This window comes from Camelus dromedarius, chromosome 4 (assembly GCF_036321535.1).
Source record: "Camelus dromedarius isolate mCamDro1 chromosome 4, mCamDro1.pat, whole genome shotgun sequence".
NCBI classification, from domain to species: Eukaryota; Metazoa; Chordata; class Mammalia; order Artiodactyla; family Camelidae; genus Camelus; species Camelus dromedarius.
In genome coordinates this window covers 38298652-38315937 of record NC_087439.1, presented here as the reverse complement: position 1 = coordinate 38315937, position 17286 = coordinate 38298652, and the positions used below count along the sequence as shown (strand labels likewise).

Here is a 17286-nt window from a genome sequence, read left to right as displayed (position 1 = left end):
CCAGCGTAGAGCACAATTTTTCAGTTATATACGATCATACATAAATTCATTGTCACATTCTTTTTCCAATGATGATTTTTGCAGAAATAGAAACCCATCCTAAAATTCATATGGAATCTCAGGGACCCTGAATAGCCAAAACAATCCTTGAAAAGATGAACAAAATTGGAGATCTCATATGTCCTGATTTCAAAATTACTACAAATCTACAGTAATCAAAACAGTGTGGTACTGGCACAAAGACAGACACATAGACCAATGGAACTAAACAGAGCTCAGAAATAAACCACTGCATATATGGCCAAATGATTTTTAACAAGGGCGCCAAAACAATTCAATGGGGAAAGGACAGTTTTTTCAACAAATGGTGCTGGGAAAACGATATCCACGTGCAAAAAGAATGAAGCTGGAACCTACCTAACACTACACAAAAATTAACTCAAAATGGATCAATGACCTCAATGTAAGGCCTAAAACAAGAGAAGAAACAAAGGACAAAAGCTACATAATGATTTGGCAATGATTTCTTGAATATTACACCAAAGGCAGAGGTCACATAAGAAAAAATAGACACTTAACTTCACAAACTTAAAATTTTTGTTGATTAAAAGACACTACCAACAGAATAAAAAGGCAACCCACAGAATGGTAGAAAATATTTGCAAATTACTTATCTGACAAGGGATTTATATTCATAATATATAGAGAACTTCTAAAACTCAACAACAAAAAACTTGATCCAAAAATGGGCAAAGGATGTGAATAGATATTTCTCCAAAGAAGATATATAATTGGCCAATAAGCACATGAAAAGATGCTCATTGCCACTAATCATTAGAGAAACACAAATAAGATACCACATAAGAAACTATAATAAGATACCATCTTAGACCCATCAGGATGGCTACTATAAAAAACCAAAAAAACAAAAAACCCAGAAAACAACAAATGATCCAGGTGAGGAAACATATTCTAGGTACGAACCCAACTGAACAAATAAAACAATATAAAACTGGCAATATAATCTAAAATTTCTGACTACAGGCATACCTTGGAGATATTATGAGTTCAATTCCAGACCACTACAGTAAAGTGAATACTGCACTAAAGCAAGTCACATGAATTTTTTTGTTTCCCAACGCATATAAAAGTTATGTTTATATTATGCTGTAGTCTGCTAAATGTGCAATGGCATTATGTCTAAAAAAGATTATGTACATACCTTAATTGAAAAATTCTTTATTGCTAAAAAAAAATGCTAACCATCATCTAAGTCTCCAGTGACTTGTTATCTTTTTGCTGGTGGAGGGTTTGAAATATTGTTAGAATTAGCAAAATACGACATAGAGACACAAGTTGAGCAAATGCTATTGGAAAAATGGCACTAATAGACTTGCTCAACATTGGCTGGCCACACTCCCAATTTGTAAAAAAACACAATTATCTGCAAAGCACAGCAAAGTGAAGCACAATAAAACGAGGTATGCCTGTACTAAAAAAAATTGAAAAGACAAAAAAACCCTGAAAAAATAGTTGCCTCAATTATGACAAAAAGCCAATACATAAGTTAACAAAACACTGAAATCTTAATGGAAACATGGGTAAATAATACAAAGCAACTAAATTCATAAGAAATAATGAAGTAAATATGAAAAATGTTCAACCTTACTAGTTGACCTCCTTTAATTAAGAAATGCCAATTAACATATTAAGACATTGTTATTGTTGTTGTTTTCCTATCAAACAAGGTTTACAATGCCCAATTTTGGAAAGAGTGTAATAAAACAGACACTCTCAGCACTGTTGGTGGGAGTGTATAATCTATCAAAAAAGCAACTGAGCAGTGTATATCAGAAGCCTTACAACTGCACAAACTTCTTATCCTGCTTTTACACTCTAGAAATTAAGTAAATAAACAGAGATATTTGCATGAACCAGAATGTTCGTGATAGTTTTAATTATGCAGATAAACCTAGGAACAAAATAACTAATAATTTAAAAATAATGTTGAAAGCCCCTTTCTCTGAGATCTTGATAGCTCTAGCCATCTTCATCAGCAATATTACCTTAAATTAAAAGTACCCCAGCCTGCTGCTATATTGAATATTTTTAATTTACAATATTGAAGGAACCCTCCTCTAATTTAAAAAGAAAGCTACGGGAAAGGAGAATGGCTATTAAGTACGTTCACAGATTTTGTTCCCTTCCTGGAGTCCATGATAACAAACAGAGGTAAATTAGGAACCGAGCTGTAAGACAACCACATAAGCCTCACTGTTTACCAGGGCAAAATATTTTAGAGCACTGAAAGATGAGGTCTTTTTTGGCTGGCTCTTGACACATGTTAGGGATTCCACTTCAGAAAGTTTCTTCACTTTCAGAATCTGAGTTACCAGTATGGGAAAGTGACTTAAAATATATATAGGAAATGTTCAAAAGAACTTGATGAAGCTTGGAAAAGACTTACAGTACAAAATAGCTATTTTCAAATATATGAGAAGTTGTCAGACAAAGTTCAGACTAATAATAGCTTTCAAAGTACAGTCTCCAAACCAGACACATCAGCATCACCTGGCAATTTGTTATAAATGCACATTCATACTGAATCAGAAGTTATGGGGGCAGAGCACAGAAATCTGCATTTTTAAAAAGCCCTCTGGGTGATTCTGATGCTCGTTAAATTTGAGAACTACTGATTTAGACTATATAGTTTGTAGACCTATGGGCTAATGGAATGAAGCTATGGGGAGACTGAATTTGGGTTCAGTGTAAGAAAAATCTTGTACTGGTCCAAGCTATCTAAAGAAGAGCTGAAGTTAATGAGTTCCCTGTAATTAAGAGTTATTCAAATGTAAGTCGTTCAAATTGGTGCGAGTGTTATAGAATGGGTTTCCAGTATGTGGTGGCTGATTAAATCACATGGTGTTTATTTTTTTTTTTTTGCCGTTCCCTCCTAATTTATGCTACCAATCATCATACTGTTTCCCAAGAAAGACATCTCAAACTAAACATCCTCAAAAATCCAACTTAGTATGTTTCTCTACAAACCTTCCCAATTTATAATTCCAATTAATTACTGTGAGTCTCAAACTAGAAACCTAGGCAAAAATTTTTTTGACTCTCCTTCAGGCCTTATATTCAATGCATCACCAAGTTTTATCAATTCTTTGTTATTCTGCAGTATGACAGAGATTTTTCAAATATTCATTTCAAGAAAAATACCATTCATAGAGTTTACTCCTGGTTATATAAGTTTGGAATATGCTGCATACCTACCCTACTCTCCAAATTTATGCTGTATGCTAGAATATTAAAGGCTCTAAGAAAAATCCTGGAGTGGAAAAAATTTGTTTATCTTTGCTTGACCTGAATCATTCCATGGTCTACATGGTCCTCTCAGAGAAAATCTGGAGTTCCAAATCCAGGCTCCAAAAAAAAGGTATCGTTCTTTCAAATGTGAGGCAGAGATCAATCCCAGGCTCCAAATAATGCCGAAGTATTTACCATGTGCTTAGCACTTCAGCTGTCTGATTAAATGAAGGCTTCAAGAAGCTTATAATGTAGTTAGAAAGGCAGACAAAATGCACACTGGCATAGATTATCAGGACTAAAACGCAATTTCTGACTTCTAGCAATGTGCTCTTTCCACTATAGAACACCATACCATTTTCAGATGTCCAAATGTACTTTTACCCTAAAAGCTTAGTTCCTTTACATTGTTTACAATTTTAGAATCCTCTGCCACCTGGAGCCATTTCCTATTAAAGAAAATAGAAATAAGACCTGAGATCTTCTTCCTACCCAAAAGCAGTCAGTATGCCCACTGAGAAACGGAACACTTCCGGGCCTCCCTTTATTTTCTGAAATCCAGATGGGCATAGGGGGCTTTGCAGAGCAAACTGCACTGCTGGATTTACTAACACAATATGTACACTACTATGAAAACAAAAATATGCCTTTTAATTAAAATATATTATAGGAAATTTAAGTCACATAAAACATTTGGTGCTTTTTTTCCCCAAAAAATCTCAGCATACAAATGATAGAAAAATAAAAAGGCAAGTACAGTTCTCAAACATACCACCTTATTCAAACAATTAAATCATGTTTGTATGTATGTAAGCATACAAAATTACCTGAGCATTAGTTTACTGTATTTTAAAGAACTGAGTAAATAATATACAGAACAACAAAAATAGGACACATTCACTACAGAAGCAGAAGTATCAAGAAAAAATTTTCAAGATAGTTCAGGTGCCAGATGGCTATACCTTAGGCAAATGAAGATACCAAGGCATAACTCTATTTCAATGTTAAATAACTTAAGGAAAAAAAAAACATATGAACCAGGGATTCAAGGAGGAGAAATGGACAGAGTAATCAGGAGCAGTCAGGGTAATAATGTGGTAATGGGCACAGAGACAAACTCTCAGAATTGGGAGGTGTCACCCAGCAAAAGAGACACAGGATGGTTTTTACTCCTCACCCACAGGAAGTTCCCAAGGCCCTTTTAACTGCTCCTGCCCTCATGTCTCATATTTACAATCCCATGACTTTAGCAAGAAACAGAAGATTTCACAAGTAGAAACTGATACAAAATTTTATGTCAGATTCAAGTCAACTATTGCTAAACTATGTTTACACTCAACTAAAATGGACATATGGTGATCACATATAATGACAAATTATATATTTTCCATTCATAGGATGAAAAAATTTGAATAAATGTACAGAATTTGGACTACTTCAATTATCTTTCATGTATTGAGAATTTATTAATGTTTAAGAAACTAAGTTAAATGCTGGGTAGACAAAACTAAAACTACACAATGATATAAATCGAAAACCTGGGCACAAATTTTTTTTGAATTTAAAAAATTGGCCTAGGTTATTACTATTATAAAAAATAAACCAAAGTTTCTTTCTTGTGCTTAACCAACAGCAAAGCTCTAAAATTATCAACTTATATGGTGTGTGAACTATTCAGGTTAAATCTGTTGACCTCATAACAACTATCTTACCATCACAATGAACAAGTACAGAAAGTCATTTTTTAAAAAAATTGAACATGATGCAACCTCAACTCCCATGTCCTTTAAAAATAACTATTAGAATAACTGAAGGCAGTGATATAACTAACGTGGTAATTAAGCAAAAGCAAAAAAAAAACCCAAAAAACTAAAGAAGTGTTCCGTGTACACACATCACTGACAACAGATAAGTAAAACAAATATCTGAGTGTTCGACAACTTTATAGTCCACTGTAAAACTTAGGTGAAGGTTACAATTTGAAAACTGGAATATGATTTAGTTATATATTGCTGTTAAAAAAAATGTAACTAAAATGCACATACCCCTCATACAAACAAGAAATTGAAATACTTTTGCTATATAAATCCTCAATACTCAAATTCTACATGCAACTTTGAAATAACTTTGTTTAAAATGGAGTAGGGAGGAATCTATACCTTTAAACTAAGAGTATATGTAAGTCAGCTATGTAACAGAACTGCAGGGGAAAAGAGGTAAGCCATAGGCACAAGCAGTGTGATTAACCTTTATAAGACAAGACAATCTGGCAACGACATAATGCCTATCACGGACTCCACAAGGGCATCAAACTTACCTCTGCACAAAGAGTTGTGATCTGCCACATTTAGCAAAAGAGAAATTATCATCCAGGTGCACAAATGTTAACTATGGGTAAATTAAATGAGACATAGGGTTTTTTGTTTTTGTTTTTGCTTTTTTTCTCCCCATTTGGAAGGTTAAAATCTGATCCAACATAAAAAGCTGTGACTTTTACTTGGGCAGCCCTTGTTGACTAAGTGTTAAAAAAAAAAAAGGCATTTGCCATTATAACAGGATAAAAACTAACGCCTCAAAGTGTTACCTATTCAGGCCTTTTAACAAATTTGTTAACACTATTAGTTATATTACTCCACCTTTCTCTTAGTGTGAACTGGTATCAATTATTTAGCCAATTTTATTATGTTATTAAAATACCTGCTGATTAAACATGAAACAAAGTGTCACTTAAAAGAGACGTAAAATACGTAGTATCACTGAGCTGCACACTCCAAAAAAATCTAAAAATGTAAAGTTACCTTGGGAAATGACATAAAACATGTCAAAATTTATTTAAAAGTTGTTCTAGGATTAAAATATTACATGGGCTTCTTTATTTTTATAATGGCTGTTTTCAGGTGTATATTTGGTCCTGCATTATAGAATGACTTTCGTAAGTCTGCTAAAATATTTTTCAACAAAGAGAAGAACTTAATTAACAAATGAAAGTGATTATATTTTCAAAAACAAAATAAACCTGAACATAAAATACACTGAATAACTGACAGAAGATAGTTCTTAATTTATGGTATGCAATATAATCCTTGACAAATTCTATCAAAAAATTTAAAAATTTGATGAAACCATGACCTTCAGTTTCCTCAATTAATAACCTCCCCCTCAAAAAAGGAACAGAAAATAAGCAAATTCAAACATATACAAATAACTACCACTGTATTGTTTATCTCTTACCCAGCAAGGTAAGAAACAATCTTTTAATACTTTAATTTTGTGAGTATTAAACAACTAGTGTGAAAAACAAGCTGCATGTAAACTATTTCTACTGCCTGAGCTTCAATGACTAGCTGAGGCAACCTGTTATAGGAGGTGTTAATTGGCAATAGGAGTACAAGTCAGAAGCATGTTCCCCATCGTCCAAACCCAGCAAGGCTAGGTCATTAAAGTGGAAATGAATTCTTTCATGTCGACTTAACTCTTTCAATGCGTGCTATCAGCTGTTTTCTCTCAATTAATTTTAAAAACTTGTTACTTTTTAGAGTTAAAAAAAAGTTCCAAAAGAAAAAAAAAAGGTCCTTTGGGTGACAGTTCCAATGACTACATTATTCAGAAGAGAAGAGCAGAGTTAAGTTAATTGCATTGTAATATTGCAACTCTCCCCTCTGTAAAATATATAAACTAATTGTATTTGCTTATTTTAACACGGAAAAAAGATATAGAACATAGTGTTTAAAAATAGCTCAGAACCATTTAGTCACATAGGGTTCTGATTTATATTTCTGTTTAAGCATCCAAGGACTATCTCTTGATAGTAACTTAATCACCTTAACCTTGGGAGAGAGTAGTATTAATTTTTTTACTTCCATAACGTCCATAAAAGAATCCCCAATATAAAAATGTTTTGAAACACATATGAGTTAAACACCTTTCTAATTAAGTTTCATTATTCTGATAAGGTGCACAGTCACAGCAAATCCTGATGACTGGTTGCCAAAAAGCCAAAATTCCTTTTATGGCATGATCTCAGAGGTTTCCAGATGGCACATTAATTCTTTAAAAAAAAAAAAAAAAAAAAAAGACAAAAAGAAGGAAAGAAAAATAAGAATAGAAATGTCAAAATAATGGTGCATTGCTTTTGAAGTGCCATACTTACAAATACTAATATTCCCATATATTTAAGCATTATAGGCATTTAAAATAGAACTCAATTATATAAATATTCTAAATATTACAATAAAGAAAATTAATACACATATGCTGCATCTTTTATCTTTGAGTAACCTTGGAAGTATTTTCTTTAATAAAAATATTATCAGAGTAAGAAGTAAACATTAGAAAACCTATAATGCCTAAAACTATGCCATGTGATAAATCAATAAAAAATTCCCAGCATGACAATGGAGACATAATTTCATCCACTGTTATAATATAGCTGGGCTCTCAAGTAATTACAACCAACAATACACTCATCAGAACTTGATCAGCAAGGGCTTAGATAATAAATGAAAAAAATAATGGTTTGAGGATGTCAAAAAAAATGGGAGCTATACATACTTTATTCTTATCCCCTATTCAATATTCCTCCCCCCTCCTTTCACTCATCTCCTTCTTTCAAGTCTTTCAATTATCTGACAAACTCAGTTCCCGTCTCTCCGAAAACTGACTTTTTCCCCTAAGCCTCCTGAGGTCCTCCAATACAGCAAACCAAATGGCCAGCCTAGAGCCAATACTTTGAAAATATAAAAATTTCAGTGGGCAACAGGCAGTGGGGTGAGGCAAGGTAATAGTGGGGGAGAAGGGGAGATGACACCATTACTTGGTTATAAAGACATCTGATCAAAGTAACACGGGGGCTGGTGATCTAGTGAACAATGAGCAACCGTGACATTTCTTTAAGACCACCCTTAAAACAATATTCACCTACTTAAAAATGTGTGCATATGTGTGTGTGAAATATGCCATAAGCAGCAACCACTTTAGACATTTATGAAATCTGCCTTACCAGAATAGGGACCATCTTCCATTCTGGGTGACTTTCACTACGGCCCATAGCAATGAGGAGGGAGCAAGCACAGCATCTGACTACTTCTGTTATGGAGAAGCATCATTCACAGAGGACTGATTAGTCAAACTTCCAAAACCTTAACTACAAATGTTTAGGAGTGGCTAAAACATGCTGTCCTTCATAATTGGAAATAGGGTCCCAGAATCATGAAGAACCTCATATGTCCTACAACAGTACATTAAAGTATCAGAACTATTCCACGATAGACCTTACAACTAAAATTGACTTTAAAGGGGCCCAGTGGCCCTTTCTCCTTTTATACTGTTCAACAGCAGTGCTATTTTACTTATGTATTTAAATTATAAAACATGTAAAATATAGTCACCCACAAATGAACTGGTTATTTGGGGAAGCATTCATAATTCATTAATTAGCTCATCTTCTAAATTATAGTATGCAAAGCCATACATGGAATATTACACACATACACATAGAATGCATGTTTTCATTTATTCTTTCAACAACCACAGACTGGAGAGCCTACTTGCCATGTACTGGCTTATAAACGTGAACAGGCCCTTCTCACCCTTAAAAGGTTTAGAAACTAGAAGACAGGCAAGAAAACCCATACATGTAACGCAAAAGCATGTATAAGGGACACAGAAGTCAGAGCAATGACATACACAGAAGACTTCGGGAAGAAGGGGATTACTTAAGCAGTCTGGAAGGAAAGTAAGTAGTAATTAATTAAGCAAACAATGGAGGCAAAAGGCATTCCTTTAGAGTCATGAATGAATGAGCAGAATGACATGGGATACCTGAGGAATTACAAAATAGTATAATATGGCTAGTTTAGGATATGAGAAAGTTGGATCACGAGATGAAGCTGGAAAGAGACGTATCATGAAGGACCAAATCTAGACAGGAGATCAACTCATCAAAGGGTCAAAGGGGCCATTCCACAAAGTGGTTCACATACTAGTCCTCAATCTTCTTTCTGTCCTACTGTACCTAAGTAATAAGACCCACTCTCACCAGTAACAATGGTATACTACTACACATATCATTTTAGAAAGCTCTCAGTTGATTCTGATCGTGTAGTTTTAGAAGAGATGGCATTCTCTTCACTATCTCCTCAAGAATCCACTACCCTTTGGCCTGAGGACTGTAATTTTTATCCTACAGTGAAGATGACTGAGCCTTATGAAGGATTTTTACACAAATGAATAAAATAATCAGTTCTACATTTTAAAAAGGACTCTGGCATTTCTAGCCATAGGAAGATTTACCAAGGCAAACTAGTGACTAGGAAGGTATGGATAAAGATTATGTAAAGGCTGGAATCAAGCAGAGGCAATAACAGAAGAGAAGAAACACATTGAAGAGATTTTTAGAAACAGACTCCATAGTACAATACTTGGGGGCTAATTATGTGGAGGAAATGGAGTACACAGTGGTTGCATGTTTTGCCTGGGGCAGCTGGATAAATTCCAATACCATCAATCAAGATAGGAAATATCTTCAGGCCATATCCCAAATCTCCAGAATCTGACTGCTTCTTACCACCCGCATTATACATTATAGCATTCTGGTGATAACTGTAAACATTACATGGACATGAAATCCATTTATATCTCATTTTAACTTATTTTATTTTTATGCTTAATAGAAATGATCTCCTTTCCTTCCTATTACCATGTTTAACCACGACCTGACATTACAAAGTTCAAATGTAAGCCAACGCAGCTATAACATTACACCTAGCCTATCTAAATAGCAAGTTACACCCTGCTCAAAAAGAACAATTTAAGACTACCAAAAACAATTACAGCAATCAGTTAGTCACTCAAAATTAAACACACTAACATCTAGTCTTAGTGGGATTAGTTTTCTTTCTTCTTGGTCTGAACCACAGAAGTTCTTCATCCCCAAGGAGGGTTGCCAGATAAAAATAAATGATACTCAGTTAAATCTGAATTTCTGATAAATGAATATTTTTAATATGTACATCCCAGGCAATACTTGGGACATATTTATATATTTTAAAGATGTTCATTGTTTATCTGAAATCACTTTAACTGGGCATCCAGTATTTTTATTTGCTAAATATGGCAACTCTATTCCCAAGTAACAAGTATTTTCCATTCTAAGTCTATATTCTAAGTCTCTTTCCCATTTCATTTGTTCTGCCTAGCATTGGCCAGAGGCAACTTTATATTACTACACATACCAACAGCTTTTCAAAACCTACTGCTACTTCTTTGTCTTTAATAAAGTAATACTTTTAAGACTAAAGTGTCCTTGCCAAATGGTCACTCAGTTCCCTCTAATAAAAAGAGCACAAATGAAATTTATATCACAATGATATATAAATCCCATTTTTATTCTTGTTGGAAATCAGCATCTACTTTGAAATATTTTCTCTCTTCAAATGCTAAAATAATCATTCATTAACTGCCAAATGTATCTTTTACTGTAGACAAGAAGACATTCACAGTTCAGAGCACACTGTGCATATGGCCCTGTTGTCTCTGCTGCTAGTCTAGCTGACAATGGACTTACTCTCCTCGCATACCCTGAGCAGCGCTCTTCAGATGCACTAGATTTTCTCTGCTTCTCACCGTTCTCTTCATGACGTTAAGTCCTCATTAAGCAAAACACTATGTAAGGACTTGGCAATCACTTGTTTGTAACTTCACATGGCGCCTGGGTCAGTGTTCTGCATACTACTACTGCTTCCTGGTAGAATATCTTAATAGAAAAGGCTACTAACATATCTGAAAGAATTCCACACTAGAGAAAGATTATCCAACACACACAAAAAAGATGCTCAATAAATAACTCTTCAAACACTTTATAAATAAATACAGTTTCAACTTTTATTTTTTGATCACTGTCTCACCCACAAACATGCCAAGGAAGGCATTCTGAGGCCTCTTTGAGCCAAGAATACATGAAAATGCCAACGGCAATCCTATGCTTGTGTGGTCTCCGTTAAGAACTTACATCTTCTCTCCCAGAGGGTTAAGTGTATCCAAAAGGCAGAATAAGAGGCTAGAGAAAAGGAAACTAATATGCTTGAAGCATACTTATAAAGAGATCAAGAGACTAAGATAATCAATCAATTAGGCAGCAGACTGGACACAACAGTTATTACTTAGGAATCTGATTTGTCTTAGGCCTAAGAGTACAAAGCTGCCTTCCTGGGTGTGAGAGAATCCAATGATGCAGGTACGTGAGCAGCTGAGAGGAAACAAGAGCAAAGTGATAACTATCCAGAGTGAACAACTGATGTTTTTTTCTAACTAACCACTGTTAGTTTCTTTCTTTTAAATTTTGTTTATTTTAAAATTTATTATAAAATACTTAAGAGATTTTTTTAAAAGACCTAATAAATAATACACTACAATCACTAAACAGCTTATGAAATAAAGCATCACTCACTACACAGTTGGGCTGAAGCTCCTGTACCATCCTGCCTGATTGACTGCATCCTCTCCATAACCCAGTTGTAGCCACTCTTCTAATTTTGGTGACTATCATGCACTTCCTTATACTTTCACCACATAAGTAATATATAGGTAACACATAGCATTATAGCATTTGCATATTTTTAATTGTATATAAAAACTTCACATGGAATGTATTATTATTCCTCCACTTGCTTTTTTCCCTCCAGTATGTTAATACAGATTAATCGTGCTAATATGTGAAGATCACCTACTTTACAAAAGTCCACTGTTAACAGCCAAGTAATGTATTCATTCTCCTACCGATGGACAATTAGGTTGTTTTCAATTTTTTGATATTATAAACTGGAAATCAGCAAACTAGGGTCTCTGGAAGAACCAGCTGATTGTTTTTAAAAATGAAGTTTTATTGGAACACAGCCAGGCCCATTCATTTTATATTATGTATGGCTGCTCTAACACTTCAATGGCAGAATGAAAATGAGTGGTTGCAACAGAGACCATTTGGTCCAAGTCTAAAATATTTACTATCTGGCCCTTTAAGAAAGGAGTACAGACCCGATATAAACAATGCTGTTATGAATGTCCTTGTATCCATGTAGGAGACTTTCCCTAGGGAACATAATTAGGAAGAGGTCGCCTACAATGCAGGGTAGCAAATCTTTACTGTTATCAGATTTTTACCAAAATATACCAGGTGGCTGTACACTACCATTAGTTCATACATGTTTACAAACTGTGTTTCTTCTTCTAATGTTCATTATCTTTTGCCCATTTAATAATGCATGTCTTTTTCTTACTGATTTGTAGAAGCTAAATATATATATATTGATGACTAAAACTTTGTCCATTATGTTAGATATCTCTCCCAATCTGCGGCTTACCGTTTTGCTTTTTACATTTCTTCATGCCTCAGTTTTGTCTGAATAACTGAACTTCATATAGTTGTTGAAAAGGTTACACGCGTTAATATATTTAAAGTACTTAGAACAGTGCCTGATACGTGTGTTTCACAAATGTTAACTATTTATTTTATAATGGTGTTTTTAAAGGAAAACAAATTTTAAATTTCAATGTAAATTTATCAATCTGTCCCTTTAGTACCTGTGCTATCTATCTTGTTTAAGAAATCCTGTCCTACATACTCAATTTATGTGTCCATAAAACAATATAGGTCTCAGCCTATCTTGTTTATTTACTACCTCTGAATGCTAAGAAAGAACAGTACTTTCTGTTATTTTGGTTTCAATTAACTATTCAATTTCAGCATATTTTCTTAAAATCTAAGTATAATTTCAATCCTGATCTCTCTATAAAGTGCTGATAGAAAAGGAAACCCCATCTAGAATATCCAGACTAACACAAATTTTTTCCTATTAAAAATTAAATAAAAGAGACATCTTCTTAGGTTCAAGACAGAGTAAAAGAGACTAAATTTACATTTCCACCTGAAATAAATAAAAAACAGATAAAGCTATATAAAACAATAGATTGTAAGGCACTGTTGATAAGGCAACAAAAGACAGTGATTTCTGAGAACTGGGAAACAAAGGAAGTGAGCCCTACTACTACACTAGCTTATTGCCTTGAGACAGATTCCAGGCTGAGTGCAATGAGAAGGAAACCAGGCTGAGCCTCCCGGACTCCCTGAGTTAAGGTGATGGAGCTGAAATTACTGGGAGACCAAAGCAGCTACAGTTACCAGCACAGAGTACCAGAGAGAAAATAGCTACAAAGAGAGAAAACCCTTGAGATCTTCTGAGGGTCCTCCTTGAATATTCAGCTGAGTACTAATCAGTGAATGTGTATGAGGAAACGGAGGCTGGGGAAAGAACCACCCAAAAGGATCAGAGGAAAGAATACCTACATAGCACTGGAAATACTGCTTATTCCCATCAGCCAAGCTGAAAAACTTCAAAATGCACAAGGCATTGATTAGACAGGAGAGTATTGCCTAAATAGTGAAAAATAAAGAGCCCTAGACTAAGTCCTAGACACTGCTCCAGTCTCACCTAACAAATTTTAAAAGCAAAGCTAGAAAGAATCAAACAGGTTCCAAGTAATTTAACTACATCCCATAACAAATATCAGGAATACTTTATAAGAATAAAACACAGCCAGTATACAAGGTAAAATTCACAATGTCAGGCATTGAGAAAATGCAAATAAAAAAATATGAAAAAAAGAAAAGAAAAGAAAAGAAAATATGGGCCCCCACAATCAGGACATAAATCAATTAACTGAAACCAGAAACAACACAGATGTTAAAATTAGTAGACAAGAATATCAAACTCTTGTACTGTCAAAAAGTTAAGTAGAGACATGAAAAACATAAAAACAACCCAAATCAAACTTTTTGTGATGAAAACCACAATATATCAGTGGCAACAGGATGAAGTCGGGGATGGACTTAGAGGCTTGGTAGAGTTCATCTTTAGGGTGTCCATGGGTGGCCAAAAGGTGAAAAAAATGCTGTAAGATGAAAAATACATTGGATAGGATTAATAGAAGACTGAAACTGCATAAGAAAAAAAAAAAAGTGAACTTGAAGACAAAATAATAGGAAATGAAACACAGAGACCAAAAACACTGGAGAAAGAAAGAAAGAAAAGAAAGAAAAGAAAGAAAAGAAAGAAAAGAAAGAAAAGAAAGAAAGAAAGAAAGAAAGAAAGAAAGAAAGAAAGAAAGAAAGAAAGAAAAAACAAATAACAGAGCCATCAGTTAATTATGGGACAACTACAATAAGAAAAATACACGTTTAATGGGATCCTTGAAATGGTGGGAAAGGTGGTAGGAGAACAGAAAAAATGTCAAAATTTGTTGAAACTTGATGAAAATAATAAACCTACAGATAGGGAAGCTCAACAAACCATAAACACAAGAAATATGAAGAAAACTACATTGATGCACATTATAACTAAAAACCAGTGATAAAGAGAAAAAAATCTTTAAAGTGTTACAATAAGGATAAATACAGAGATCAACGGAACAGAATTGAAAATTCAGTCTTAACACTTATGATCAATAGATCTTTGACAAAGGGGCCAAGACAATTCAATGGGGAAAGAAGAGTCTTTTCAACAAGTGGTGCTGGAACAACTGGATATCTACATGCAAAACCATGATATGATCCCCATCTCACACTATGCATGAAGTGGACCACAGAACTAAATGTAAGAGATAAAAATCACTAAACTCTTAGAAGAAAACAGTAAATCTTCATGAACTTTTGTTAAACAATAATTTCATAGTATAATATCAAAAGCACAAGTCATAAAAGAGGAGAATGACACACTGGACTTAAAAGTAAAAACATTTGTGCTTCCAAGGTCTCCATCAAGAAAGTGAAGAGAGAGTCCACAGACTGGAAGAAAATATTTGCAAATCATAAAAAGGAGCTTGTGCCCACAATGTATAAGGAACTTTTACAACTCAATATTAAAATGAAAAATAGCCCCATTTTTTTAATGGGTAGCTGACCTGCATTACAAAAATGTTATGCCCATCAGGCAGAAAGCAAATAATACCAGATAAAAATATAGATCTACAAAAGAAAGAACACAGGAAATGAAAACTGCATAGGTAGACTTATGATTTTTCTTATTATTTAAATCTCTTTAGAAGATAATACATTGCTATAAAAAATAGCATAGCAGTTCCCCAAAACTTAAAAATAGGATTAATACATGATCCAACAATTCCACTTCTGGAATTATACCCCCCAAAATTGAACACAGTGATCAGAATGGATATTTGCACATCAGTGGTCACAGAAGCATTATTCCTAATAGCCAAAAGGTAGAAACAACCCTAATGTCCATCATCAGATGAATAAACAAATGTAGTATATCAATACAATGGAGTATTATTCAGCCTTTAAAAAGGAAGTAAGTTCTGACACATGCTACAACATGGATGAACCCTGAAGACATTATGCTAAGTGAAATAAGCTAGTGACGGAACGGCAAATCAAAACCTCAGTAATTTTTATTTATAGAAATTGACATATTTAATTTTAGCTATATATGAAGATGCAAAGGACCTAGTACAGCCAAAATGCTGTTTTAAAAAAAAAAAAAAACTGGAGGACTGACACAACCTGATTTCAACACGTTATACAGCTATAGTATTCAAGGCAGTGCAGTACTGGCTTAAAAAGAAAAACAGATAATGGAACAGAAAAGAGATTCCAGAAAAAGAGCCTTACATATAGGAACAACTAATTTCCAACAAAGGTATAAATGCAAAGGTAGAGAAGAATAATCCAATTGGATATTCACATGTAAAAACTTTTAAAAATGAACATGAGCCATATCTTGACCATATATATATAATTCAAAATGGATCACAGAGCTAAATGTAAAACTGTAAGCTATAAAACTTCTAGAAGAAAACATAAGAGAGCATCTTTGTGACCTTTGGTTAGCACAAGTTTCCTAGATATTACACCAAAGTTTATTTCATAAGAGAAAATTTTTGTAAATTAGACTTCAAAATTAAGAACTCTGCTCTTTAAAAAACACTAACAGAGTAAAAAATATATAAACCAAAGACTAGTAGAAGATATCTGCAAATCACATATTTTTTTAAAGGATTTATACCTAGTCTATATAAAGAATTCACAAAACTCATTAATAAAACAGCCCAGTAAAAACTGGACAACAGACCTGAATAAAGACCTCACTAGAAAAGATATATTAAGTAACAAATTAGCACATGAAAAGATGCTCAACATCACCAGTCATTAAGAAAACGCAAACTAAAACCACCATCAGACACTACTACCTATTAGAATGGCTAAAATTAAAAAGATTAACTATATCAAGTACCAAGTGTTAGTAACGATGTGAAGGAACTAGAACTCTCACACTGCTGGTGGGAATGTAAAATGGCAAACCACTTTGGAGAAGTTTAGCAGTTTTTCAATAAGTTAAACACACATCTGCCATATGACCCAGCCATTCCACTCAGCTATTTATCCAAGAGAAATGAAACAATGTTCACAGCAGCTTTATTTGTAATAGCCCCAAACCAGAAAACACTAAAATATTCATGAATAGGTGAATGGATAAACAAAGTATGGTATATTCATGCAATGAAATACTACTCAGTAATAAAAGAGAATGTGCTGTTGACAAACACTTAAAAGAATCTCAAAACACTTATGATGATGAAAGTCAGACAAAAAAAGATTATCTATTGTATGATTCCACTTATTTAACATTCTAGAAAATGAAAACTAATGTATAATAGCAGGTCAGTGGTTGCCTGGGGAATGGGGAAGTTTGAAAGGAAAGGGATTACGAAGTGGCATAAGTAAATGTGGGGAGTGATGGATGTTCACCATCATGATTATAGTGATGGCTTCGCAAGTTTATGTACACTGGTCAAAACTCATCAGATTATATACTTTAAGTATATAATTTTTATCTCAATAAAGCTATTAAAAAACAAAACAAAAATAAAAGGTTTACAAATATTCCAAAATGACTTATTCTAATTGAA

At 33.8% G+C, this 17286-nt stretch overlaps 1 protein-coding gene across 4 annotated transcripts in view; it reads right to left on the bottom strand.

The window, feature by feature from the left end:
• Positions 1-17286, bottom strand: part of PSMD14 (proteasome 26S subunit, non-ATPase 14) — an 85945-nt gene that overhangs the window by 44110 nt on the left and 24549 nt on the right. The window contains exon 1 of one of the 4 annotated variants that reach the window (XM_064484848.1): positions 8309-8380. The exons of the other annotated variants lie outside the window; for them this stretch is intronic. Within the exon in view, the coding sequence (XP_064340918.1) occupies positions 8309-8356 (48 nt within the window). The 5' untranslated portion in view covers positions 8357-8380. Of the gene's footprint in view, positions 1-8308; positions 8381-17286 lie in introns of those variants that run through there. 4 annotated transcript variants of the gene reach the window in all.